Source organism: Buceros rhinoceros, unplaced genomic scaffold, assembly GCF_000710305.1.
Source record: "Buceros rhinoceros silvestris isolate BGI_N320 unplaced genomic scaffold, ASM71030v1 scaffold1922, whole genome shotgun sequence".
NCBI lineage: Eukaryota > Metazoa > Chordata > Aves > Bucerotiformes > Bucerotidae > Buceros > Buceros rhinoceros.
Window position 1 is genome coordinate 15,603 of NW_010396943.1, and position 25,806 is coordinate 41,408.

The 25,806-nt window shown below is 38.0% G+C and overlaps 1 protein-coding gene across 1 annotated transcript in view; it reads right to left on the bottom strand.

The window, feature by feature from the left end:
• Window positions 1-1,701: 1,701 nt before the first annotated feature.
• LOC104502108 (chromosome unknown open reading frame, human CXorf57) overlaps window positions 1,702-25,806 on the bottom strand; it is a gene marked incomplete at its 5' end in the record, with an annotated part of 24,799 nt that continues 694 nt past the window's right edge. The window contains 15 exons of the mRNA XM_010146031.1: window positions 1,702-1,847; window positions 2,744-2,926; window positions 4,236-4,529; window positions 8,224-8,297; window positions 11,199-11,204; window positions 13,272-13,340; window positions 14,531-14,742; window positions 15,244-15,401; window positions 15,917-16,084; window positions 17,752-17,859; window positions 19,025-19,147; window positions 19,240-19,331; window positions 19,485-19,593; window positions 22,811-23,003; window positions 24,880-25,023. Of these exons, the coding sequence (XP_010144333.1) occupies window positions 1,702-1,847; window positions 2,744-2,926; window positions 4,236-4,529; window positions 8,224-8,297; window positions 11,199-11,204; window positions 13,272-13,340; window positions 14,531-14,742; window positions 15,244-15,401; window positions 15,917-16,084; window positions 17,752-17,859; window positions 19,025-19,147; window positions 19,240-19,331; window positions 19,485-19,593; window positions 22,811-23,003; window positions 24,880-25,023 (2,079 nt within the window). The remainder of the gene's footprint in view (window positions 1,848-2,743; window positions 2,927-4,235; window positions 4,530-8,223; window positions 8,298-11,198; window positions 11,205-13,271; window positions 13,341-14,530; window positions 14,743-15,243; window positions 15,402-15,916; window positions 16,085-17,751; window positions 17,860-19,024; window positions 19,148-19,239; window positions 19,332-19,484; window positions 19,594-22,810; window positions 23,004-24,879; window positions 25,024-25,806) is intronic.

Consider the following 25,806-nt stretch of genomic DNA (forward strand, 5'->3'; position numbering starts at 1 on the left):
GTATGTTTTCATTTTGCCCTCTGTGGCAAGATGAGGCCTGGGCCGACAAGCATTGCTCTAGAACTAATACTATACGATCATATAAAATATAAACATACAATACATAGTCACATTTAATTCACTTTTAGTCCCTGAACAATTGAAGTCAAACTTTTCTCATTAATAGATTTGTAAACCATAAACCACAGAGAGACAGGATAATTTCGTCAATGTTTTTAGAATGTTAAAGCTTTTACTTCTTATCTGAAGTTGCCTATGAAATTGTACTGTAATAAAGACAGTTACGTTTCTCCTTCAATGACGACCATTAACTGACTCAGGGTACAGACTTCAGGCGCTTCAGACAAAGTCCACTGTCCCTAGGGCAAACAAGACAGCTACTAGTTGAAAGAGATACTTGACAATTACCAACAGGCTGCTAAAACTTGCCTGGAAGTTTTCCACAAAAGAATAGATCTGTTCCTATAAATTAACTCCGTGGGTCTTGTCAATAATGGTACAATGTCATTGTCAAGCTTCCATAACACCATCATTTCTTCTCAAAGAACTGAGCTGAGCCCAGCATTTCACATGGGCACGTTGTCAAATAGCAATGTGTTTTGGCTTCTGCTCGAGAATAATTTCCTAAGGATCCAGATGTATAAAAGATTTGAGGCTGTTTGACATGGGAGGAAAAAGTGGGACATGGTTCTGAACTCAGCAGGAGCCACCTGCTACTTAGTACTCAGGCAAAAAGCTGTCGGAATTTTACAGTCTTTTGCTCTTGTGGAAGCAGCAGCTTTCACAGCTACTGAACCTCTTCATGTACTCAGACTACAGTTATTACTAAAAAGAAAGCGGTAGTGGTGGTCACAGAAAAACCCTAATGGTGTCACAAACTGTATATCCTGCCATGCTAATGCTCCTTAAAAACAATTTTCCCTTGCAAAGCTGAAGCCAGTTCCATTATCAAAATTTCTTTTTTAAAATATTTCTTTTTTTTTAATTAATAAATAAAATATGTTTAAAAACTTTGGGTCCTACACACTACCCAACACTGTATATACAAAAGCAGACATATAAAAACACAGCTCAAGTAAAAATAACTAAAAGTGACTTCTTAAATCATTGTTTCCAGTCCCCAGTACTAAAGGCACCATGGTATTTAAACCCTTTCGCACAACTCAGTAAGCCTCAAGCAGTTCTGGCTGCCCCTAGTACCTTCCGCTAAAAGATTGCTACAAAGCAAACCAGCTCTAACCCTCAAAATTATTCTAATTTATCCTAATTTCCAGCCTGAATTGATACCACAACCAGTTAATTCTTTTGCAAACACTGTCCCCAATACTGGGAGAGCCTGCCTCTCCTGTCAGTTCTCACCCTGATGTACTCATTCCCTGGGCATGTGCAGAGGCAGAGAGAGATGACAACTATACCTACACTCCTTGGTATCCTACCAAAAGCTAAGCTCACTATATTGCCTATCCATCCTTCTATTCATCCAAGACATTATGTGACCTCGTTCAAGACTGCTGAAAAATAAAGGCAGCTATCGCCCTTCGCAGTTACACTGATGACCATTACAACTGCTCTAAGAGTGACAATTTTATGTTTGTGTCTGCTAGTTCTAGAAAAGTGCCATGTGTAGAGGGTGTATTCAAGTTACAGTGATTTTATTTCCCTCCTTTTGAACAACTGAAATTTAAAAAATAAATTATTAAATTACACTGGATCCAGCACAGCAGGTTCCATTGTCTTGTAGATTTTACTCAGAAAGACTTCCACCTTATCATCACCCAAGTGACAGATGTCCAAGATGCAGACAACATGTTTGCCGTCCAGATCCGTCGCTGCTTTTACAATTTCATCTGGAAGTTAAGAAAAGGTGTTTTAGCATACATACAGTAAAAAGCTATACTGAACTGACACTGGCTTCCATGCAGTAATGCGCAGATGTTCAACCCTCCTGCAGTGAAAAGCCTCACTCTAACTATTAAATCTTGGCCTACTGGGAGGTTTTGGTGGTGCTATGGGGTAGAATTTTATTAGACAATTCAATCACTAGAAATGACAACATCAGAATTTAGATATGGAAATGCTAAAATACGCATTACTTACTCACCAGAGATTCTCAGATTTCAGAGTATTATTCAAGGAAAAGTAAAGATGTATTTAAATAAAAGCAGTTTCGTCTATATAACCATGCAGGAAAACACGATGATTCTACACCACTTTGCAGTGTGATACACATTACTGGAGTTCACCATAGTTGTAAGGTGCTGGTAAACAGAAGCATAATCTGAAGGAAAAAAATAGCTGGCAAATACTTCAGTTTGTAGGCACTGTAGTTGTGTTAGAGCAGCTGTTTGAAGTGACGCCAGCGAAACGGCTTGGCTGACTGACAGGTATCCCACTGTTTCACAGCACATCAAGCCCAATACTCACAGGCTCAGCCACTCTGACTTTTATGTCAGTATCATTTTGTATCAACGAATAACTACAAGTACTCTCTAGGTCACTTAGGAGTTTGGATATTAAAATACCATCCTCAGAGTATGAGACCAGCTCCAGGAAAAACTGCCTTGAAAGTTCAGTATTACATCTACTTCCTAAAGGTGGTACATGTTACAGTTCATGTGTCTTTCACTGAAGAGGAGAACAGCGTCTGAGCTATAGCAGAGATTTCTACAGCAGATTCACTCTTGCACTGAAAGATCGAAGTAAGAAACAATAACTGAGTAATATCAGTGAAAGCCAGACTCACTTGAAAGAGGAAACAGGTCACGCTGCCTTCCATTGCTGGTGGCTGCCTGCTGACATACAGAGACACAACTCATACAAGACAATAACGTGTCATTTTGAACGTCTTCTAGTTGAAAGAAGTGTGGACCTTCAGGACAAAACAGTGGAAGAAATGCAACATCTATTGCTACGTCGTGGTTAATACCTGTTGAAAGAAAAATATTTAAGTTAGCAGAAAACTTCTTCTTCAGACCATTAGCAACTTCAGGTACTTTACTTATTTCTTTTAGAAAAACCAAACTATTGCGGGCTGAACATTGATTTTTGTTTACTTGTTCTTTGTCCATTAATTAATAATTGATGTCTAAAAATGCAGTTCAATATACGTATGTGTATATATATATGTTTCAATATCTGTATGTACGTATAATATAAGCCTATTCGAATTGACATGCTGTTATAACATACTGTGATTGAAGTCCAACAATGCTGTTAGCTCAGAAAATATTAAACCAACATTGGAAGTTATTTCACACTCCTTCTGAACTTTATTGCTCCTACAAGGGCAGAGAAATTAATTTTACGACCAGCATATCCATGCAGCATGTAGTGCAGTACTCGTGCTACTTCCGTCATGAATATTATAAGTCCCTCAATTCTAATGACTGTAAATATTCAAACCCGTTCTCTGCAAATCTCCCTTATCAAATAATGGAAACTTTTAAATTATGGGAACTTAACATGAGCATTGTTAAGCCAGGCAATTTCCTTCTCCTCTTCATGGGAAAACCAAACAGATTAATATCCACAGAAATGCTGACGTGTTAACAACTCATGTATTTACACTTTAACAAATAAAGATCAATCGACTGACACTTTGTGCTAGCTGGCAGCAGCAGAGAGCAGCTGGTGAGCATGGCTCAAACACAGCCCTCCGTTCTCCAGCATGGAACAAAGGCGCTCTAGCAGCAACAGTACTCAGAAAACAACCCAGTGAGAAGAAGCAGCATTTAAAGTTGTCCTTTTCCTTTGACAAACACCAACTTGTTACTGATGAATACCTCTCCGGCAGGGAAGTCAGCTGACAATCAAGCACAGTTGAGTAATTTACCCGATTATGTCAGCCTGGCTGAACCAGCGAACAGGACGTACTTCTAACTGTAGTAATCAATAGCTTAAGGGCTACACACGTTCTCACGCAGTACACATAAATCTATACACAAAATTGCACTCATAAAAAAAGTTATTCTAGAAACAAGATATGCAGTCATGTCATTTAAAGGTACTTTTAATGGGAATTACAGCTTTCTGTAATTACCCTAAATCATGACTAACCAAAATCTAAAATGTCAATAAACTTTAACTTCCAAAAGTACTCCGAATCAGCTGATTACTTTAGACAAATCCCTTGAGCTTCTAACGAACCTCCAAGTCACTCTCCACACAGCGAAGAGCTAAGATCCTAGACTGCTCTTGCTTAACCATTTTTAGAAGCCGAGCTACCAAATACTCACCCAGAACTGTCACTTCGTAATACCCAAGGCCAGTAGCACTTTTAAACTCACTGATATTTTTATCTGTTCGGGTTTCTTCTGGCTGGTGCACTGCTGCATGAAGGTTGTACTGTTGCATAAGTAAATTTTTGTGCACATAATCAAATTTACGTGGGATGCTTTCTGGGAAAATTGTGCTGTGATGCAAATATTTCATTAACTTGTCTTTCACTTGTGCCCACAGGTCACTCTGCCATGAATCCCAAGTTCTTTCAGTCTCTTCAGATTCAGGTGTATCACTCATTTCTTCTTGGGCTGGTATAAACACAGAAAATATTTAGTTGCTTATATGCTCATAGAGTTGTATCACCTCTCTGGTAGATGAGGAGTATTTCAATTAGTAGAACATTTCAATTATGAAGACATAGCAGGACGTTCAAAACATGCAACTCAGTTAATTAAGTTAGGGTTGGAACATGAGTAAACTGGTAATCTTAGAGGGTAGACTTGTAATAAAAAGACTTATTTCACCACGTGAAGTGCAGCATTGCCGTTTGTTTTTGGAGGGCATGTGACTTGTTTAATGAACAGCCAGAAACCACAAAAACAAGTTTAAAATGGGTACAAGCGAAGGTAAACTTTTCCGCCCCTTGCACAATAACTATATGCTTACACTGAGGACTAGCTACACTCAAAATCGCTTCCTGCACAGTCAGCGATAGCTCCGTTCTTTCCTATTACCTGTCACCGGAGGATCGTTCATGGTAAAAGCTCATATAGCCTTCACTTCCAATTGTGAAGGCAGGAGTTACACCCCACCTTTTGAGCTCCTCAGAAAGCTCATTTCAAAGCATTCCCAGTACAGCCCTGCATCTCCTCCATCTCCTGTCAAACAACTTCTCACCAAGTAGCTTTCTGAACTGGGTGTTTTATCCACCCCAACATTTCTCTGTGAACATACACTTTTTTTTTCACTTCTTTTTAGTGTTGTAACTGCTATGATGGAGTACGAGGATCTTCAAGAACTGCAGAAAGAAGCATGTACACACAGGAACTTGATACAATATATGTAGGAACATTCAACAAAGGAAAGAAGAGTCCTGCTGCATTGAATCAAACAACAAAGGACAGTGAATTTAAAGAAAATTGACACTAATATGGAAATTCAAAGTGTGCTCTGGATTGCATAAAGCTGTCTGCAGGATTCTTCTCACAGAACTGGAATTCATCATACAAGGTAAATGGGTGCATGAAAGCTGCTACATGAAGAAATGTTTTTTCTCACCATTTAATAGCACACAGTAGGAAAATAAAGCACAAAAAAGTTTCCAAATGTAAGCAGTGGGATTAAAAAAACCCTTTCTCTTTCCAAAAAGTCAATCACGACTTTACTTTTCTCCTCCCATATACCACTGGTGCTGTAATTTGTGTGTCCTACTTGTACGCTCATTATTAACTGAGCATAAACAGATGGGTAATTAGGGCAGCACGGTAGAAACAGCCACCACTGGTTATTTAAACAATAAGATCCTGAAACCTTTAACAATCTGACCGCACTTAATAAAGCAAATGTTCGAACTCCTCTAGATACAGAGAGCCACAAGGCAGCAAAGACTACTGTCTTCAAACCGATCAAAAACATAAAAATGGCTGAGGTGAGCATTTCATCACATGACATCCCATAAAAATCAATCGAGATTAAACCTATTTTGAGACCAGTTAGCAGAAGGACTTTTTTGAAATCTACTGTGTAATAACTGTACAGAGCAGACTTTTTTCTTGAAAAATATTAGAAGTTAATCATCAGCCTACGCCGTTACTATAAAGTTTCTTCCTTGCCAACGCTTTTGTTAGTAAATGTGAGTCAGTGCATTCCTTCTTTACAGTTACATTTTGTGTTATCCTACAGCACTGACTGCAACCTTTTACTCTTCCTTTACACCTCTTGCAAAAAATAGTATCTGGAGTAAATGAAGTTCCACCCCCACCCTGATACTTCGGTTTGGAGATATCTATCTGGTCTTCCCGTACATGTACCCAATGACTTTTCAAAAAGTGTTATTTTGATGCAGGCTGATATGATACGGAGCTGCTAAGAAACAGAAGTGCCAGAACTGCTAATACCTTGCTATAAAGGGGGGGTGGGGGGTGGATTTCATGTTCTCATAAATAGTTTCTAAAGCAGTTTCCCCTGCTAGGATTTAAAAAAAAAAAAAAAAGCACTCCACAAAAACCCGAACAGCTCTACCTGAGACCATGGTAACAACACATTGAAACTTAGAGCAACGTTTTTCCATGTTATACGATACGTACGACCTAAATATCAGTAAACGGAAAAATAAGCATCTGATATGTAATTGGTACACAATCTCAGAATATTGCAAACAAAGGTATCTTCAAAATCTGAAGGAACACAGCATAGGAGAGTGTTCACTTGGACACACACACAATTAGTTGGCTTGTTTAGCAAAATAGGGTTTCACATGCAGTGAGGAAATATCAGTGTAAATTATACTGTAATTTAAAAATAAAAGTAACTAAATATATTTTTATTTTACACATAAATATCTAAATAAATTTATTGAAATAAGCATCTAACAAGTTTTTTTACTACAGTTAAAACTGAGGCAGGTATTTCACTGTACATCTCATACTTCCTTCTTTTTTTAAAACAACTCATTGAAACCACATATATGCATTAATTTTATGGGTTCTACACAACATTGAACAATTCTAGAGAGGGTAACACCACAGCACAATAAACACTGCAGCTACCAGAAATTCCTGTAAAAATCATTTCGGGTGAGAACACTCAATCTGATTTCTTGTCTTTAAAAGCAACAAGAAATTTCACCGAAGACTATCAACCAACAAGGTAATTAAATATCAAACTTGCCTACAGGTACATTCTCTTACTCTGAAGAGCAGATCTTGACACAGTACCTGAGGCTGCTCTTTCTCTGGAATAAAACTTCACTTTAAAGAGTTACCTGTACTATTTTTTCTCCAATGTGAAGGTTTCCTCATCATTCCAGCCTCCTAATATATTAAACATTTGGAAAATTCACTGTAATTTCTATCGCTTTAAAGCAGCACAATGGAGTAGATCATCATTGAAAGGCTAAAGACAACTTATCACGGACTTTACTAAATTAAGATGAACTGCTGCATTGCAAAAATAAAAGGATGGACAACATAATATATAATTCAGCGAGATAGAAGTAAATCGGCAGATGTTAATGCTGGGACAGATGTGAATAGTAAATGAACTTCTAGATGAAATTACATGACTCAGTCTATTCAGTCAGCTTTGAAAAGAGGAAAACATGTCAAAATATTTGCATGAAATAAAAAAACCAGACTAAGCTGCACATAATGACAACAGACAAATGAGACTTCATTCTTCATTCAAAAATAAATATCAAGAAACTAACTGCATGGAACATGAGTTTATTTTTCAATTGCAGAGGAAGAAAGAAAAAAATAATATTAACTTAGAGCAATCCCCAAACCAAACATCCTTCTTATTACGAGCTTGTATGTTGCATCCATTTCCTCCCCACATCTTGTATTTGTCTTTTTAACTAGGTCCTCACACGGCTTTGGAGCTGCCTTTCCAGAGGGGGACAATTTTATCACATGCAGATCACTATAGCGAGAAAACTGCCAACAGAAAATGTGAGGTCTTACGTTGCCACGTGCTTCTGAGGTACAAAACTAACTTAAAACTTGTATAAAGCAACACGGAGAATTTATTCCCCATTCTGGGGAACAGTCCAGCGCTGTCCTTCCAGCCACCCTTTAGGACACACCAGGGACATAACTGAGCAGAATGACATTAACAATATGTTGCTACAGCAGCTGCCTAGAGGTTGATGCAGCCGGACGTACAGAAGAGCTGTCTTGACAAACAAGGGGTACAAGGATGTCTCTTCTCTTCAGGTCTAAAACAGACAACAGAAGTAGCTTAAAACTCCTAAGGTTAAGGTAACAACTATTTGCAACATACCTGTGCGGGACTGTAAACTGTCTGATACAGCCTGTCCGTTTTTATCTTGTGCAAAATCTTCTCGTTGCAATTCACTATAAAAAGAAAGTTACAGTATATATATATTTAAAGCCTATTTAATTTCAAACACTATGCAGCAAAAGTTCAAACCTTGACATATTTCCAACAAGACAAATGACACAACATCGAACGAGCGAGCACTAGTACCTGGTCTCTCATCACGAGACTTGTAATACAGCAGCTTGGCGTAATGAGACCTACTATGCTCAGTAAATCAGTTCTGAAGAGCTGATGACAAGAACTGCTGTATTTCTTCATGAAGTAGAAACGAAAAGTATTTTACACTCAAAAACCAGTATTTGTTGCCCTCTACTGGGCACGTACTGGAAATAGCATCTGTGACACAAAGCTCCGCATCCCATGTGGCCAAGAAGTTTATGTCTCAACTCTAAAACAGAGCTGCAGAGCACGCTGCTGCACCTCCACATCAGCAGCCAAAACCAAACCGTGAATGGAGCCGTTCATCACTCCAGGATCCCAAACTATAAAGGAATTCCAATATATATTTCCCCTTGGACATACTACCCTGTTGTAACAATCGGCTCAATCCAGCAAATGAGATTTTTGTAATACTTCCATTTTTAACCATGAAATTTTGAAATAAACCGGCAAGCAACTACACTCTAACAACCTGTAATGAATGACTTAGGATATTACGCAGGAGCAAAATGTAACAGATAATCTGCAGCCACAATATGGTAAAAGAAGCTTTTAGGTACATTTCTTTCTTCCTTTCTTTGCTCCATTTCCCTTATTATAAACTCACCACTATGTCTGAATAAACTTAGGAAAAATACTATCTTGATTATCTTGCATCATGAACAACTGAGTCACAGGCAAGACTTTGTTACGTATGATTAAAATTCTACCAAAGTAGTTACTAATAAAATACTGTAACTGCAAATACACAGGGACAATATGCAGACAGCAAAAAAGGCACCAAAGATGAACATGCTGTTCAGTGCATATGTCTCTGTTTCAGTTGTAAGGATTTATAGGGCTGGTTTTTCAAATTTTTCCCGTTTCATACTAGGATGTGTCTTGAAAATGTCATATCAATGTTTCATAACAAACAGAAAATATCTAAAAAGCTAGTGACAAGACAGAAGTAAATACATCGTGGGTTTTGAGTACGAAAGTACGTTTTACACAATGCACCGTCACCGTGGTGTGAGCCAAGTACTGGAGCGACCTTCTTGTGATCTCCAGCTCTAGGCACAAAAGCATCCTCACTCTCACAACACAAACTGTGCAACAGAGGTATCAGCCACCCAATTTTATAAACAAAAAAAGCTGCCACATAGAGAACTTTGAAACAGCAGGACCCTACTTGCTTCCCACCACACACCCAAGCCTCTGAGCGGAGTTGTGTTGAAAATGTTCGTAAATGAAAATTGGTATGTGTTTCCACGTGACTTTGTAGTCCAAAGTATTCTTCAAATTTTAAGCTCTAGGGCAACCTCAGAAGGATACATCCAGACTGCCAGATCTAAGTTCATGCAGTAGTATTTTTGTGTTTTCTGGTGAAGTTTGTCCCTTTCTAAAATGATAATTCACTGTGCTTCCTATGGTATTATTCTAGGTGAAAGAATGTTTCCAGGAAAACAGTAATTGATTTCTTTTACAAGAACCATCATGGAAAGTAATTACTGTGTATGCATAACCAGAAACTCAACTTTTACATACCAGCTATATTAATACATTTTCAAGCCATTAGAAGACAGTTTCAAAAGTATTTACAAAATTAACACCCAGAAAACTAATTCTCACTTTCAAGACTCAGACGTCTCAACAACAGACATGAAAATCCAGCACAACGTTAGGAAAGGTTTGCTCAGAAATCAGCGTGTCACGTTAGGTACATGCCAGCTTCCCTCTTCATTAAAGCAGAGGATTAAACCAAGCCATCCACCTGACATCCTGATATCATGGTTTCTTTTTCTTTTAAAACTGTCTGGTTTGGAGGTGAATAGGCTCTGATTTAGACTTAGTAGAGCCTCTGAAAAATATGACAACAACCTGTCACAATTTTCCCCAACTTCTTTCTCAGATCTGCAGCTGGGATGATCTCTCCTACCTGCCTGACACCTTACTTTCAGGACCACTTAGTGCTGCCTGTGTGTACAGCATTACTTGAGCTGGGTTGGTGAGGGAAACCTCCTCGTCCGTACACATGGTTTACAATCTTCTTTGCCAACCACTGTATCTGCAAGCCACCTGATATAACCCAAATTCTTCTGTTTATTGCAATTCTGCATTACGTTATGGCTATTGTACACCAGAACACCCACATTTTTTAAAGGAGAACTTGTGCCACACCATGTTTGCTCTTCCCAGCCTACATTCTGCAGATCCCCTTTTCACAGATGCCCACCTGCAAAAGAGCCTTTATTCGGTATTTCCACATGCACTAGTATTCGCTCCCTTTTCAGTCATTTTACGTTAAAGTACTGTCAACAAAAATTACATCAATCAAAACAGGTGGCAGATGAATACTTTTAGAAAGTACTGGGAAAATAAACGTTATCTTGTGCTTCACATTTATTTTGTAAGCACTGGGACTAAACATGATAAATAAAATTAAGAAAGAAAATAGTTACAACGTGCAGCTATGCCCAAATGATGCAAGGAATTAAAGTGCCTGAAAACCACAATTCACCCCACTCACTGATATAACTGGTAAAAACCTTGTTTTAGAGATGGGTTAGAAATCAACCCAACTGTCATGAGACCATTACGGTACACACATCTACCATGGCAAGTAACAGAAACCAAACAGCATTCTACATGAATTTGACAAATCTGCACAACTTGATTGTTGATATTTACCAATATCTCCCTGAAAAATTCCAATTATTGTGAAAAAAGGGTATGAAGGAAACATCGAATTCTGGGAAGCTTTCAGTCACGCAAACCTCAAGCTGAATTTACCGACATTATAGAATCTCCATCCCTCAGCTCTTATCACAGGGGAGGGGAGAAAAGAGAAAAGGGTACAAACATTTAGAAGCAAAACTGCAAGGAGCGAAGCAGAAGTTACTTTCAAGCAGCGTAGAATGTGAGCATATAGTGCCCTAGCAACTCCATGGCAAACTTAAAGTTTAACATGCTAAGAAAACTACTGTGGTTTTTCTCACTTCCATATAAAAATAAGCCTTTCTGAAATACCTGATCTTTCCCCATTCACAATAAACTATAAATTAAACAACTTTGGGGTATACAAAATGCTTAGCAGTATATTTATATGGAATGTATACTAGAAAGGATGTAAGTATCAAAAATAATGTTAAATAAACCAATTTCCGTTTACCTTGTCCTTTCTGAAACCCTTAATAATCAGATAACTGTTACCTCAGAAATGTAGGAACTGAGGTTGTCAAAAAAGAGCCTTAAAATAAGATTTTACTGTTTAAAAACAAGAAAAGCTTAAAAAATGCAACCACATGCTGAAAAATTGTACGAAATACTTGACACAAAATAATCTAAGATAGACTATGTACTGCAAAATAGGTCTCTACTGTTTATTTCATCAACATATTGGAAGATTTTGGTGACAGCTGACATTCTGCTACTTCAAAGCAACAGAACAGAAAACCACGCAATTTTAAGGTATGTCAGGCTCACATCCTGATTTTCTTTTGCAATTTGGAGAATTCAGCACAACCTTATAGTTAATTACAGAAATACACAAAGTTACCTTTTAATTATATAGAGTGAAACAGCTTTCCATAATCCAACACAGACTTTATCCTCCTTTAGTTGGAGTTCTAGCACTAATGCCATAGAGTGGGCTCACAGGTAGCGAGGAGAGTAGCAGATTGAGAAAAGCAGAGAACAAAGCAAACATGCCTTAACTTTTTGTTTCACCTTTAAGAAATGGGGAGAAAACATACTTCCCACCCACCAACCCCAAGAAAAAATGGAACATTTTTCAAGAAGCAAAAGGGAACAGCATTCCTCACATTTCAAAAACCCTCCTAATTTTCCTATGGATTTGTGCCACGAGCCCCTCCAAAGTCCTGCACCATCAGCAGAGATGCAGCATTAAAGCCAGGAGCCACATTTTTAATAAACGGGTTGTACAGCCAGGCAACCATTTCCCCTAGAAAATGCAGTATCTACCAAGAGGACCAGAGGTGGCCTCAAAAAGGCCTCATTTATCCCCCAGAAAAAGTTTTTGCAAATCAGCTTCCAATAAATGTTTTTCAAGAAAAAAAGGAATGGTGGAATGGCAGAATGGTCAACAACTTATGATCAACTCCATCATTACTAGCGTTGCTATATCCCTAGCACTAGGATCTTTGTCTTAAGGAGGAGGGAAGAGGTGCTAAAAGTAAACGAAGAAAGCAACAGAAGGGTTATGACACAAGCCCAAATCACCCGAACATCCAAAGGTACTGACAGCAAAGAGTTCAAACATTCAAGTTACCTGAGCTGTGTTTGGAACAAACAACAAGAATTTTGGGACCTTAAACAAACTGCAGGAAGCTTTTTACCTCAGTTTTGCAAATAACAAACTTGTTCAGTTTTCTTAAAAATTTCCCATTTGTAGCTATTTCATTATGTTCTGGACTTGTCAGGACTCTGGATTTGAAATTCTTATCTCGATTGTTTTAAAAAAAAAAAAAAATCCTTCTCTGTATCCAAACCAAATTCAATAAAGACTTTTGAGTGGTGGGTAGCAGAAGGAACCAACTGGCTTGTCAGGGACAACTATACTTACACCTCTGTAGCATCAAGGATGATGTATGGCTCAACCATGTTTAATATGTTTAATAACACATTCAAAATTATGTTTCAGAATAAAATAATCCAATATATTTGAACTAGGATCAGTGCAGAGGAACTGAATAGGAAATATTAAACTTTACCCTGATGTGTTCTTTCATTTCACTTCCATACAGATTCTTGACAAGTAAAAGTTTCATTTCAAGTATCTTTGTTTGATCATTGCAATTATTTTACATAATTAACTTCACAAGACTTACCCTAATTCTCTTCTTCTAGACCGTGTGAAATAGGTGTAAGGTGATATAGGAATAGCAGATGCACTTCCCCTTAAAGTAGGAAATTCACCATTATTTTACAGTATTTAATGAAATGGAAATACACAAAGTGAAAAACATGCATGCAATTTTTTCAAGCAGAACTAACGTAAGACACTCAAATGTTGGAATTTTTCTTACAGAACTGAAATCCACTAACGAGTTTTCTGTAACTCTGCCAGTACAGAACTTCTATTCACCAGCACTTCTAGTCTTACGTTTTCAATCCTAACTATCTCATCAATCCTATCATCTCATATTCCCTTAAAATATTCCGAATATCCACCCTCTTCCTTCATTATGACTTTTGGATGTGAAAAGTTGAGAAGAAAAATATACCCTTTACAGCACGAGAAATCCACTACTGCAAAAAAAAAAAAAAAAAAAAAAAAAAAAAAAAAAAAAAAAAAAAAAAAAAAAGATGTGACTGGCTGGAGATTTGCAACACTAAGTCTGTGAATGCGTGCACCAGGACTTTAATACTAAGTACAGGTACAGCAGATTTTGCACAAACCTTGTAACAAAGGGCAATCTTACACAAGCAGACAATTTACTTTGAATCTAATATGGTTGAATCAGACAAACCACTTTGTTTATTCCATTTTCTTACATCGGACTGATATCCTTTGTCTGTGTCTGACCAGACGCAATACAATTTCATGAAATCCCATTACAAGCAGATCCATAGTGTTAGATGTTATTTTGAGCTTTTAGGTTAGTGCATGATCACCATCTACTTGCCTTTCTGACAGCGAGTTACAGCTACGTGCAGTACATTCCATTAACCAGAAAGAAAAAAATAAGGTATGTTTGAAATTAAGAAATGGGTGTATCAAGATCCTGATTCCGCATTTTCAGTGAAGAAATCTCACTTCCTCACCTTGCTCTGTTGCTTGTTTCATGGCTATGTCACTGAACTATATATGGTTCAAGTATTAACTACTTTTATTTCAAACCTGCGAGATTAACACCACAGTAGCACAAGTACTAATCAGAAGTGAGCATTGCAAACCTGCTTTAATCAATGCTCCACTGGCCTGAGCAGTGCAACTGTCATCATGTGATGCCAGGAAAAGTACCTCACTACCTTGTAAAGAATAAACTTCAATTAAGCTTTTAAAGCTTTCTGTGGCTTGGGCTCTGAACTGATTTCTAGAAACACTTTTTAGAAGATCCATTACATATTTAGGAAGAGAGCTTACTGTTCTGCGTCTGTATTTGATCTGTGTGGACTCTTTCTCTTGACTGGACTCTTTTTTGATGGTGGAGCTTGGCGCTGATGTTGTCTTCTACGAGTGCCACGTGGTCCCAGAAAAGACTTAACTTCTTTATTTTGAAGGTTGGTAGTTTTTCCCTTGTGAACACAGTCTTCTTTGGACACAGCAGAACTTTCAAGAGACTGAGAAGTACCTTGCTGCAACAACAGTTAATTGTTGAAAAGTTTCAAAGCACTTAAAGCTATTGCTTCAGCTCAAAAAACTGCAAGTTTTAAGGTAACTTTCAAAGGGATGGGAAAATTTACCTACCTTCTGAAAGTCACATTGTGCCTAGCACAAAATACCTTCTAATCATATTAATAAGATAAATTCTCTCTGGAGAGTGGCAGTGAGCATGTTGCAGTAGTTGCCTCACCCATTCTCTGATTTACATTAGGTTATCCAGTGGGTCAGACTGGTAACTTCTAAAGAGGACCATAGTTTTACAGAGGACTGTCATGACACTTTCAGAAAAGCACAGAATCATTGCTTTTTAAGAAGTTTTAAATTATGACTTTCAAAAATTTTGCTCTCAAAATAGCAAATGAAATTAATGGAGAGACAATGAAACCAGGTTCTAAACTCAAATGCAAAATTCTCCGTTCTCATTACAATCAGAGTTTAGTGCTAGAGCATTAACTAACTCTCAGACACCGTACCTGAAGTTCCACTCCTGAGCCTTCTTCAGCAGCACCGCTACAGCCGACGTATCTTATGGCACTAATTATGCCCTGAACGGCAATGCGCTTGTGTTCTCTGTAGTGCAGGTCTTCAATCTCTTTCCCCATTTCACCTATGGCTTTCAAGACTGATTCAACTGCAAAAAAGAAATTTCCATAAACAAGTTTTAAAGAAATACAGTATCAAAATGTCTGAATGCAAAACTCAAAAGAAAATGTTACTAAATATTAAATTGATTTAAATTTATATTTTTGAAGAATTGTAAATCCTTTAGTTATTCACATTACATGGAAAAAAAATTAACAAACTTTAACTCACAAGCATCTTTTAGAATGCATTATCAGATACCACAATTTCTGTTTCAGGTGACATGTGGAATTCACTGTATTCTTCAGTATAAGTCTCCTTAATTCTGATTTAGCAGAATATTCAGAGTAAAACTTCTGGCCAGATCTGTATCTCATGTGAGCTGCAACAGTTCTGCAGCTAATGGTGCCGTGATACTTTCTGTAAGATGAGAATTTAGCCCGTGGTACATGGAGTCATGAAGGAGTTTTGTTTAAATGACATTACAAATTTGTGTAATCACTAATAGTTTCAGACGGAACTGAAAACGGCTATAAGTCTTAAAGATATTTGGTGGTATGATACCTTTATTGTTTTTACAATATTTCAGAAAGTTATTTGGAGGTCGTGGAAAAGGATAATAGCCACCAATGACAGTTTTCTTCATCTGATCAGCTTCGTTTTGTGTTTTAGTCCACTGAATGAAGTTTTTGACTTTGGTATCCTTGGTGTATGGCTGGCCCTTGTGCCACCCTTTAAAAACAAAAATGATCAGGTATCAAAACCAAAGCAGGTTACTGTCATTTGTTCTCATCTTGAAACTATTCCTGAACACTGAGGAGAAAATAAAGATTAAGAAGGATTTGACTAGAGCATACAAAAGACCTCTTTCCACTAGCCAGCAGTGTTTTATGAAATTAATATCTTGAATTCCTTGACTAACACTTGTATTTGACACTGAAAGCTAAGACAAATGTTTAGTAATAAATAAAATCACTAACAAAAATGCTACTAGAATACTTTCTCAGATGAGCATTAAAAACAATAAAATGATCAGAAATTGTTTTATTGGCAGGAAAGAGCAGATAAATCATCTTCCCAGAGTTCAGCAAAGATTGTTACTAACAGGCAACTGGCAAGGCATGTATTCATTGCTGGCTGATTTAATATTGAGATATGGACTAACTACCAGTTCTATCAAATAAATCGTCATCTGACCAGGTCTGTGTCTAACCTATGAACTGAAATAGATCTTATCCAATGGTTTGCCATCTCCAGCTGCAGTTCTCATTCAGGACCCAAAAAGACATAAAATGAACTGAAACTAGGGCAGGGGAAAGCCTAAGTATTTAATCAGAAAATTAAGCAAAGGAGAAAACCACAGCCTCTAAAAAATTAACTTAGAAGTGAATTAAATCATTAGAAATCTATTAACAAAAAGACTAACTTGCTTTGCTAGTCCAACTAAGCACAAAACACCCTATCTAGCTTGTTGGGAAAGACCACATGTATAGAACTGACCACGTTCAGGTACTTTTTTAGCATATATTTTTCTCTATTCTTACTTGTCAGAGGAAAGATTCAGCCTGGGTGACCGACACATTAGGAACACTGAAGAAATGAGCTGGATAAGCACAGGAAAGATACACCTATAGCATCTCATACTCCCTTGCAGTTTGGCCAGTACCTCACTCACCTGCAACACTGCTATAATATGCCTCCTGACTCAAGAGGAAATGGACTATAAAGAGCTGTGCCAGGTCCTGCCCGTGACATGCTGATGGTGGTATCTAGGTACAGTAGCACAGGACCATAAAGAGCACTGTAACTGCAGAAGGGAGCGTTCAAACGAGACAATCTAAGATGGGAGTATTAAAATGAGACTACGCAGAGGGAATGCTCCTTCAGTGCAGCCCAGCACCACATCCCTTAAAATGTGCATCCCCACATCGTCTGCGTAAGGGCCTGCACACTGGGAGAGATGAAACATAATAGCTCTCCAAGTATTGGGTGAAAAAGACTAGCTAAGATAAATTTAGGACAACTGTACCCTTTTTAATTTTATTTTGGTTTTTGTACTAAAGAAAACTGTAAGCCAGAAAAGCTGCAAGTGCTTTTTAACGTTTTTAAGGAAGTAGCAATCTATATTGCTACACTATCAAGGATTAAAATTGATTCTGAAAGGATGAGTAAACAGATGACTTAAGTTAGTGATATTTGGTACTTTTCATAAGCTACACCCATTAATGCCTCACGAGAATGCAGTCTGCCTTTTTCTTTTGGCAATGGTATTTCGTTATTAACTCAAAGTAGTTTCTGACAGGGAAACTAATACTGTGCACTGATTATTTTGTTGTAAAACAAAAATATCCTTACCAAAGAAATGAGAACTACAGAAAACTACAACTAGTGTAAGTTACCTGTAATGAATATCTGACTTTCATTTGAAGTCGTAAGGTAAATTGTGCTGGAAGGATTCTCCGTGAGGTCCCGTACCACTCTCATCTGTGTACACACCAAATACGTCACTGGGGAAAAAAAAAAAACAAACCCTTCAGTTTTTTTCCTGATATCTCATCAGTTTTAGAATGTCAAGACTGACACACGCAGGATTAATTTTATTAAGTGCTCAAAACAAGACATTTTAGTTCTTGACCCTGCACATGCTTCAGCATCTGTTGACTCTCTGGTATAAATTACAATACGGAGATAGAATTAAATTTTCAACTTAATAACTGTGCAAGGAAATTTCAGCATACTTATCAGGACTAAAACATGACATACTTCACCGAGTAGGCTATCAATAAAACAAACAGTAAAAATACCAATATTAGAGGGCTGTGTTTCATAAAGATAAAAAGTATAAAACCATGAAAAGCACAAGAAATCATGACATGCCACTGCAAAACTTCTAATCAGAGTACAAACTCGCTCTTTTGTAATATCTCAGTTAAACACTGGAATGTCATTCTTTGCCATTTCCCCAGAACACTCAGGATGAATGCATCCATAATCTTAACAGGGTTGTGCAGCTGGTCCTGCATCACATGATATAAAAAACGCATGCGACACCAACCAGTGTTATGGAAGGATGAGTGCTTGAAGAAGAGAAAGAACGCAAGAAGAAATTAAATTTAAAGTTCTCTTTAAATCCTTAATTAAGGATTCCCCTATTTGAAATATATCATTCTCTAGCTCACCTGCAATAACTAACACAGCTGGATGATAATCTGCTGGTTAGCCAAAAAATAATTATTCGAAGAAATTAAGCTTTTCCACTTTCACCTCTCCCTTCCTCCAATCCTCTTAAATTATTCCTCTTTATAAAAAAAAAAAAATACTTATTTACAGGGCAAAAGGAGTAACAGATCTGACCAGCTGCCACCTTGATTTGCCCTGGATGCAAAGGATGTTTCTGTAGGTGCTTCACTTAAATTTTTGCTTGAAATCAGTAAGATTGGCTGAGTCCCTGGTTCACCTATTTCTTTAGTCTAAGTGGCAGATTGCAGTATTTGAAGGGTTTCAAATACCCAAACTATTTGGTTTTAACTTCTGATTATCTATTTTTTGTTTGAGGAGAAAAGCTATGGCAATTTTTTATTCAGTGGCAACAACACTCGGAATTTTAAATGAGCAATCAACTAGAAAACCACTGTAAGTAATGATTAATAAGTAGTATAGAGAGATGAATACTTGGATGAATGTGCTCAAACACATCCGGCTGAGAAGTTGCAAATAATTCCAGTATGAATGGTTGGTCTGAGGTCCCATCAATGGCATGTGCCCAACGATAAAGCCAGAAGTCTTCACCACATTCTACAAGAAAATATTAAGAAAAATGTATAAGCATTTATTCAGAAAGTTAAAAATGGTTTGATAAATTCCAGAAGTCACATTTATAGAAAAACCTCTCTTTCTTGCTCGTTCAGCCCTTCCTACAAATGTCACAAGACCAATCACATCACAGGTATGATTGTTCGGTAAGTCATCCAGTTCCGACCTAAAACCAAAACAGAACAAAACTGTGAGTATCTCTTAATAACAAAACATAAAGCTTTCTCAGAAACCTTCCAAAAAACATTTCCAATTAGCATTCAGTGTAATGTAGTGAAATTTAAGTTCCAGCTTGACAACCAACAAAATTCTATTTTACCTTGTGATAAACCGGTATCTAACTTCAGGTAATCCCCACTCTGGCTTAACTATTTCTTCTGGAATAATACTTATTTTAGTAGGAGGGTCTCGAACATTAAGGCTGATTTCTGACAAAGAAAAAAAAAAGTAACATTTAAGTAATGAATTCAAATATAAAAAAAAAACCAAACCAAAACCTCCCCCACAAAAAATCCAGGACCAAGTTTCTTAAATGAAATATTCCAACTTTGTCTCACTGCTTGTGAAATTGCTATTCAATTCCTCTGACTTTCTGTTTTCATCAAAATAAAGGAAGGAATTCAGGTATGGCATTCAGCCACACGATTTTATAATGAGAGCAAAGTTAAACTTTCCAATTCCCTCTCCTGAGCTAATCAGTCTGATCCAGCCAGATACTTTAAAATCCAGCAAGAGAAACTAAATCAGTACTGATCAGATAGAAAGTACTTTTAGCTTCATCCTCCAGTGTCACTAAGATCTAAAATGGACTTGCAGACAATTAAGTAAAAGAGAAGACAGAGGTAGCAGAGGGAACCTCCACATCTGACACGAGTTCAGGGAGTTATTAATGTGATAGAAACACTCCATGGCCATGGAGGGAAACAAAAGGTCTTCTCATGTCTATTCTAGAGCACCTGAAAAATTTACTTTATTAAGCAGACTGTTTAGATGCTGAATAACACACACAGTGGAGCACTGGGGGAAGAGAGGGGTTCTGCAACCAGCTAAAAAAGGCAGGAGGAATGGCTTCAGCATCTAGAGCGTACAAGGTGCTTCACTATCGTCTCTCTCATAGCAAGACTAATCTTGCTGGTATGAAAAAGACACATCTTGATGAAGTTTCTACAACATGCTTGGGTTTGGGCAAGGGATTATTCAAATAATGCACACAGAGAATAATTAAATAGGTATAAATAATGTAGACAGTTGTCAATATAATTATATCCAGCCCCTTACCCGAGCGGTGCAACTGTAGGAAGCTGTTTTACTTGAGATCAGACCCACTACTTCAGAATTTGCTCTTGGCTGCTGCTTTCTAGTAATGTATTTGGAGAACAACCATGGTTTTGCATATGATGTTTCAGGACATCATCTCAGAGAAAATTTCTGAAAACAAAACTTGCCCATGCATCAAAACTACGTTTCAATTGTTCTGTCATTTTGAGAGAGGCTAGATGAAAGTCACATACTCAACTCGGAACTATACCCCAAGATGATTCAGAAGCCAAGGTCAGCCCAGGCTATTGGTAACAGCAGTTTCCATCAGTACCACACACACGCAGTGATCTGTGAAATGCACACACTGCCTAGAAGTGGCATTCAAGGTGTTGGTACTATTTAAGTTCCGAGGGTTTCAGGCTCTGAAACTCAGCTCTCAGCATGTCATACAGTGCTGCAGCAGCAAACAGAAGCAGCACAGAGCTCGCTTCACAGAAAGCTAAGAATACGCCAGAAGCAAACTGTCTTGCAAGACCCTTAATCCCGACAGGCCTTTCCCTAGTGGCCCTGTCAACCCTCCAGGTACATTCTACAACATTTACAGGCTTACAGGTTGTAAGGAAACACTGCAAAGTTGGGATTTGATGGAAGTACAAATTGGAAATAGATGATGAAAAAAGGAATTGTTACTGAAGCAATTCAGGGAAATTGTTTGCTTTAACTAGCTGAAGAACTTTTGGAGCACTTGTGCAGGCTTAAAAAAAAATGAAATACTGTCCCATAATGAGCATAAACAGAGGTATTTATATTAATGGAGTAATGAGCAAGACTTTAAATTTCACTTCATCTGAACAAAATAAAAATGCAACCATGCACCAGGCGTTGCATAAAATCATTTTTGTAACTGTTCTAGAAATTTTTTTTAATAACCCATTCTCTTTAGACTCTCTTACTACAGTACATATGGGCAAAACATCTATCAATGCATAGTATTACATGCTTTGTAAGTTCATATTAAAATAAAATTCTGAGCTTTGTACTGGGAAAAGAAACAAGGTACCGTACATACATTGATATGAACTGAAGATTAGTAACGTCTAAAGTTTATCTGTGGTCTGAAAATACGCCACATAGCACTTTACTACAGACTGACTTTTAACTCTTCCATTGCCCATCTATTACCACCTACAGCCCACTGGCCTGGTTTTCCATTTTGATCTCTTTGTTAACATTTCCACCCCAATCAGGGCTGCAAAAATCAGTAGTGCAGCACGAATGAAGTGATATTTGCCCATACAGAAAGCCAGCTCGGATGGCATATTTTATTCTGTCTTTTCCCATAGAAAGGTTTGTGGCAACTGTAATTGTTTTCAGAGCTGGCTTGTAATTATCAGCAGCTTCCTTCACAAACTTCCATTCCTGGCTAAACATTTCTCTCTCCTGCCAACTCATCACAAACACTTCAGACATTAAGATCTGGTTTTAAGGCGAAGGTACGTTAGGCAGAGAATACACCGCTTCTACCAGATGGTTTATTTTTGTGCACTGTAGCGACTGCATTAGGAAACTGTCAGCATTAGTAAGTTAAATATACGTCAACCTTTGCTAACACTTGCATTTCCTTGTTTCAAGGAAGTTACTTGAATTTTCTAAATGTTGGCTGTCATTCTGAGTATAAAAGCACAAAAGGGGAAAGGACTCATGTTCAATTGAAGTAGGAGAGGAAAAAAAAGAAAGCTGCCCCAATCCAGTTTGAAAAGGCTGCTCCTGTTATATTGCAGCACTTGTATTTCTGTAGCAGAGCTCCTCTCAATATCTGCCACATTCAACAACTGCAAGTAAGAAAGTACTTTCTCACAGTCAAGGAACATTCTCCCTATAGGCACTCGCACGGTGCTGCTGTTTCAGCACAGACAGCAGTCAGCAATGCAACTTCTTACGCAGCGGAGCTTTGCAGATACTCTGGGCCTCGACCACATACACTGAAATCTCAATCAGATCAGGCGATAATGTTGGAAGAAGGGGTGAGTAGTGCACAAACAATATCTGTACTATTGACCAGAAAGTAGAATCAGATGAAAATTCAGTACCAGAGGTCTGTCTTTATGACCCCGGTACTTGAAATCAGGGATTAGTTTTTTATTTATTTATTTTTAGATATAGGTTTTAATTAATTGTCTCAATAAACTTTGTAGACATGATCCAAATATAAACAAGGAACAATAAGAATTTGGATTCCAAGAGACCTTTCAGAGCTAATATTTCTGGCTATATACCTTATAAATTAGTCTCAGCAATGGATCACTTTCTATTTCACTTCTGCGAAGAGCTACCTCTTTACAGCTCTATTACATCGAATCAAAAGAGGTTTCTGCAATACTTAACCAATTGTAGCAAATCTCTTCATCTGTGAATCCCCTGGGGTTGGCTGTGTTTTAAATGGGTAACTGGTTTTGATAGCATACTGTTCAAGAAGCAGCACCGTGCCAACCTTTATACTGTTGTACCATTCGGGACATAATGAATTCCACAAAACCATTGACATCATGCCTGAACCATCAGCAACTTCAAAATAGGCCTGGAAAAAAAAAAAAAAGAGAGACAAAATACACTCACATTTTATTTGTCATCACTCTGGTATTTTGGATAATGCATCAGCTACTCGGCTGACAAACAATTTCTCTGATGATTACAAGTGCATACAGGGTATGTACCAAAACTTGTACTGAATACCAGAGTTGAAGAAATCCCTAATTTCCACAGAAGAATTCTTCCACAACTCCCCCAGCCCAAACTCTTCTCTTTCCAGTGCTCAGTAACAGTAGGTGATGACCGTTTCACTCTATGGTTTTTGGAGGAGGTTGGGGAAATACTGTGCACAAGAAGCAATACTGAAAAGACTCTTCTCTAGCAGAAAGAATGGTCTGTTTAGAATAACACTTCAAAATATCCATGACAAGAAGTTGAAATGTGACAGGACCATTTGCTAAACACTCTTGATCAAAACACAAATGCGATTTTCAGCAAAACAGAAAATGCAGAAAACAATCTGCACTGCAAAACACTATCTTCTCATTGAGGTTTTTCTCATTACAAAGATTTCTACCTGAGTTTTGTTTGGGTTTTTTTTTATACTGGGTGAACTTTGCACCTATAACTGAGCAGATTGCTGAGCACTGAAAAAGATTTTTAAACACTTTTATAATGCTCTTAAAAGGTAGCAATCCTTCGAAAAAAAATCTCAGCTTTATCAAAATGCTTCACTTTATCCAGTCATCAGCCTCAAACTACAATCTGCGTTTGCTGACACTACCATCCGCTCTCTTCAGTACATCGCCATTCTGGAACAGAACTCACACCTTACAGGCTTTTCTCCCTTGCTGCTCCCAAAACTCTCTTTTCCTTACTCCCAGTTCAATACAGAGATTATACAAATTAACACTTGTTAGTTCATTCTAACATTCCAAATTAGCCATGAACTGTGCATCCTTGAAAGCAAACCATTATATCAGGGAATCTTTTGTTATCCCACTGTTTTTTATCTAATAACACCCTGTCAAGGTCTTTCTCTGTTTCTCACTCTGCCACACCAGTGAGCAAGCTCAGGATAGGCAAGAGGCTGGGAGGGGACACAGCCGAGAGAGCTGAATTGACCCAGAGCACATTCCGTGCTGTGTAACATCATGCTCAAATATAAAACGGGCTGCTAGGCTTCCCAAAGTTCCCAGTGTCCAGAGACTGGTTGCGCATTGTTGAGGTGGTAATTCTCTTTGCATCACTTGTTTGCCTTTTTTTGCCCCCCTCTTTCCTTTACCTCTTCACTAAACAATCTTTATCTCAACCCATGGGTCTTCCCTTACTTTTTCTCTTCCAATTTTCTCCCCCACACCCCAGGAGAGGGCAGAGGAGAGAAATGACCAGCTCGTGAGTTCTGATGCTGGCTGGGACCAACCCTCCACACCTCCTGTCTGCATTTACAAGAAGCTCTACACAAAAAAATATCACAACATATTAGGAAAACATATTAGGAAAATCATTAAGAACTCTACAGTAAAACAAGCGATCTGGAAGTCACCAGGTGCGAGAATCAGGGGGTACAAACTCCTAAAATTTATTTGCCTTTTTTTTTTTTGACAAGATAGACTCACTCCAACTTCCAAAGCCTGAGACTAGAAACATTTCAGCTGTTAAGCTACTAAAACTCCAAATATTTTTCTTCACAGAAAGCTCAACTATAGTATAGAGACAAACACCTAAAGTTTGTACATAGGATCACTGAATTCACAATTTCCTACTCTGAAGGGCTCAGCATTTTTGCAAAGACAACATTTTTAACACAAAGTAGCTACAACGCAAATCTGAACTTTATGTGCTTACTATATGGGAACATTGATTTGCAAATGACTCTACAGCTATCTGCTCGAGTGTTAACCTCTGTATTTATCCCTCTTTACCTGATAAGGCATATCCACTTTTTTCTCTGGTTTTCCGTAGTACCTTAGTCTAGATTTATGCAGGACTCTGACGAGAAGTGGATGGCAGCGACATCTGCTTCTCCAGGTCATTTCCAGCTGACCAAGAGAAGTTACCCTTGAGACTAAAGTTAAAAAGAAAAAAAGGAGCATTCATAATTGAGTATTTAAGTTTTCAAGCATAAAGTTCACAGACCAGGACATCGCATGTATTTTCTTACTATTTCTAACATCTAAAAAGGCTCATTTGATATTATTCACTATGAAATCCTGTTCTGAGCTAACTGCCCACAGCATAGTTTTGTTTTGCTTTTAACTGAGAGATGACACATTTAAAATGACACAGAAGCATTGCCAGATGAGCAGAAGAGCTACTACAAAAGATGCAGGTGTTAGCCTAAAAGGGCATCACACTTGTACCTCCTTCCTCACCAGGCTTCGTGGACTGGCCTAAGCCCCTCAACGCTGACCCCATTTTGGGTGCCAGCTTCCAGGTGTGAGCATCCCGACCCACAGACGAGCCAAGAGACTACTGCTGGAACAGATGTTTCTGACAGCTCAGAAGTCTGGGTGTAAGCACCACAGCCACACACCTTCAGTCAGCATTTCATAAAGTTTAAAAAACCCTCTCATGCACACATGAACTGCTCTCCTACGAAGAAGAGCTGAGAGAGTTGGGGTTGTTGAGGCTGCCGAACAGAAGGCTCCAGGGAAACCTTACTGCAGCCTTCTGTACTTAAAGGGGGCTTATAAAAAAGATGGGGGCAGACTTTTTAGCAACAGTTGCAAGAGGACAAGGGGTGATGGTTTTAAACTAAGAGGGGAGATTTAGACTAGATATAAGAAGAAAATTATTTACACTGAGGGTGGACGAACACTGCCCAGGTTGCCCAGAGAGGTGGTAGATGC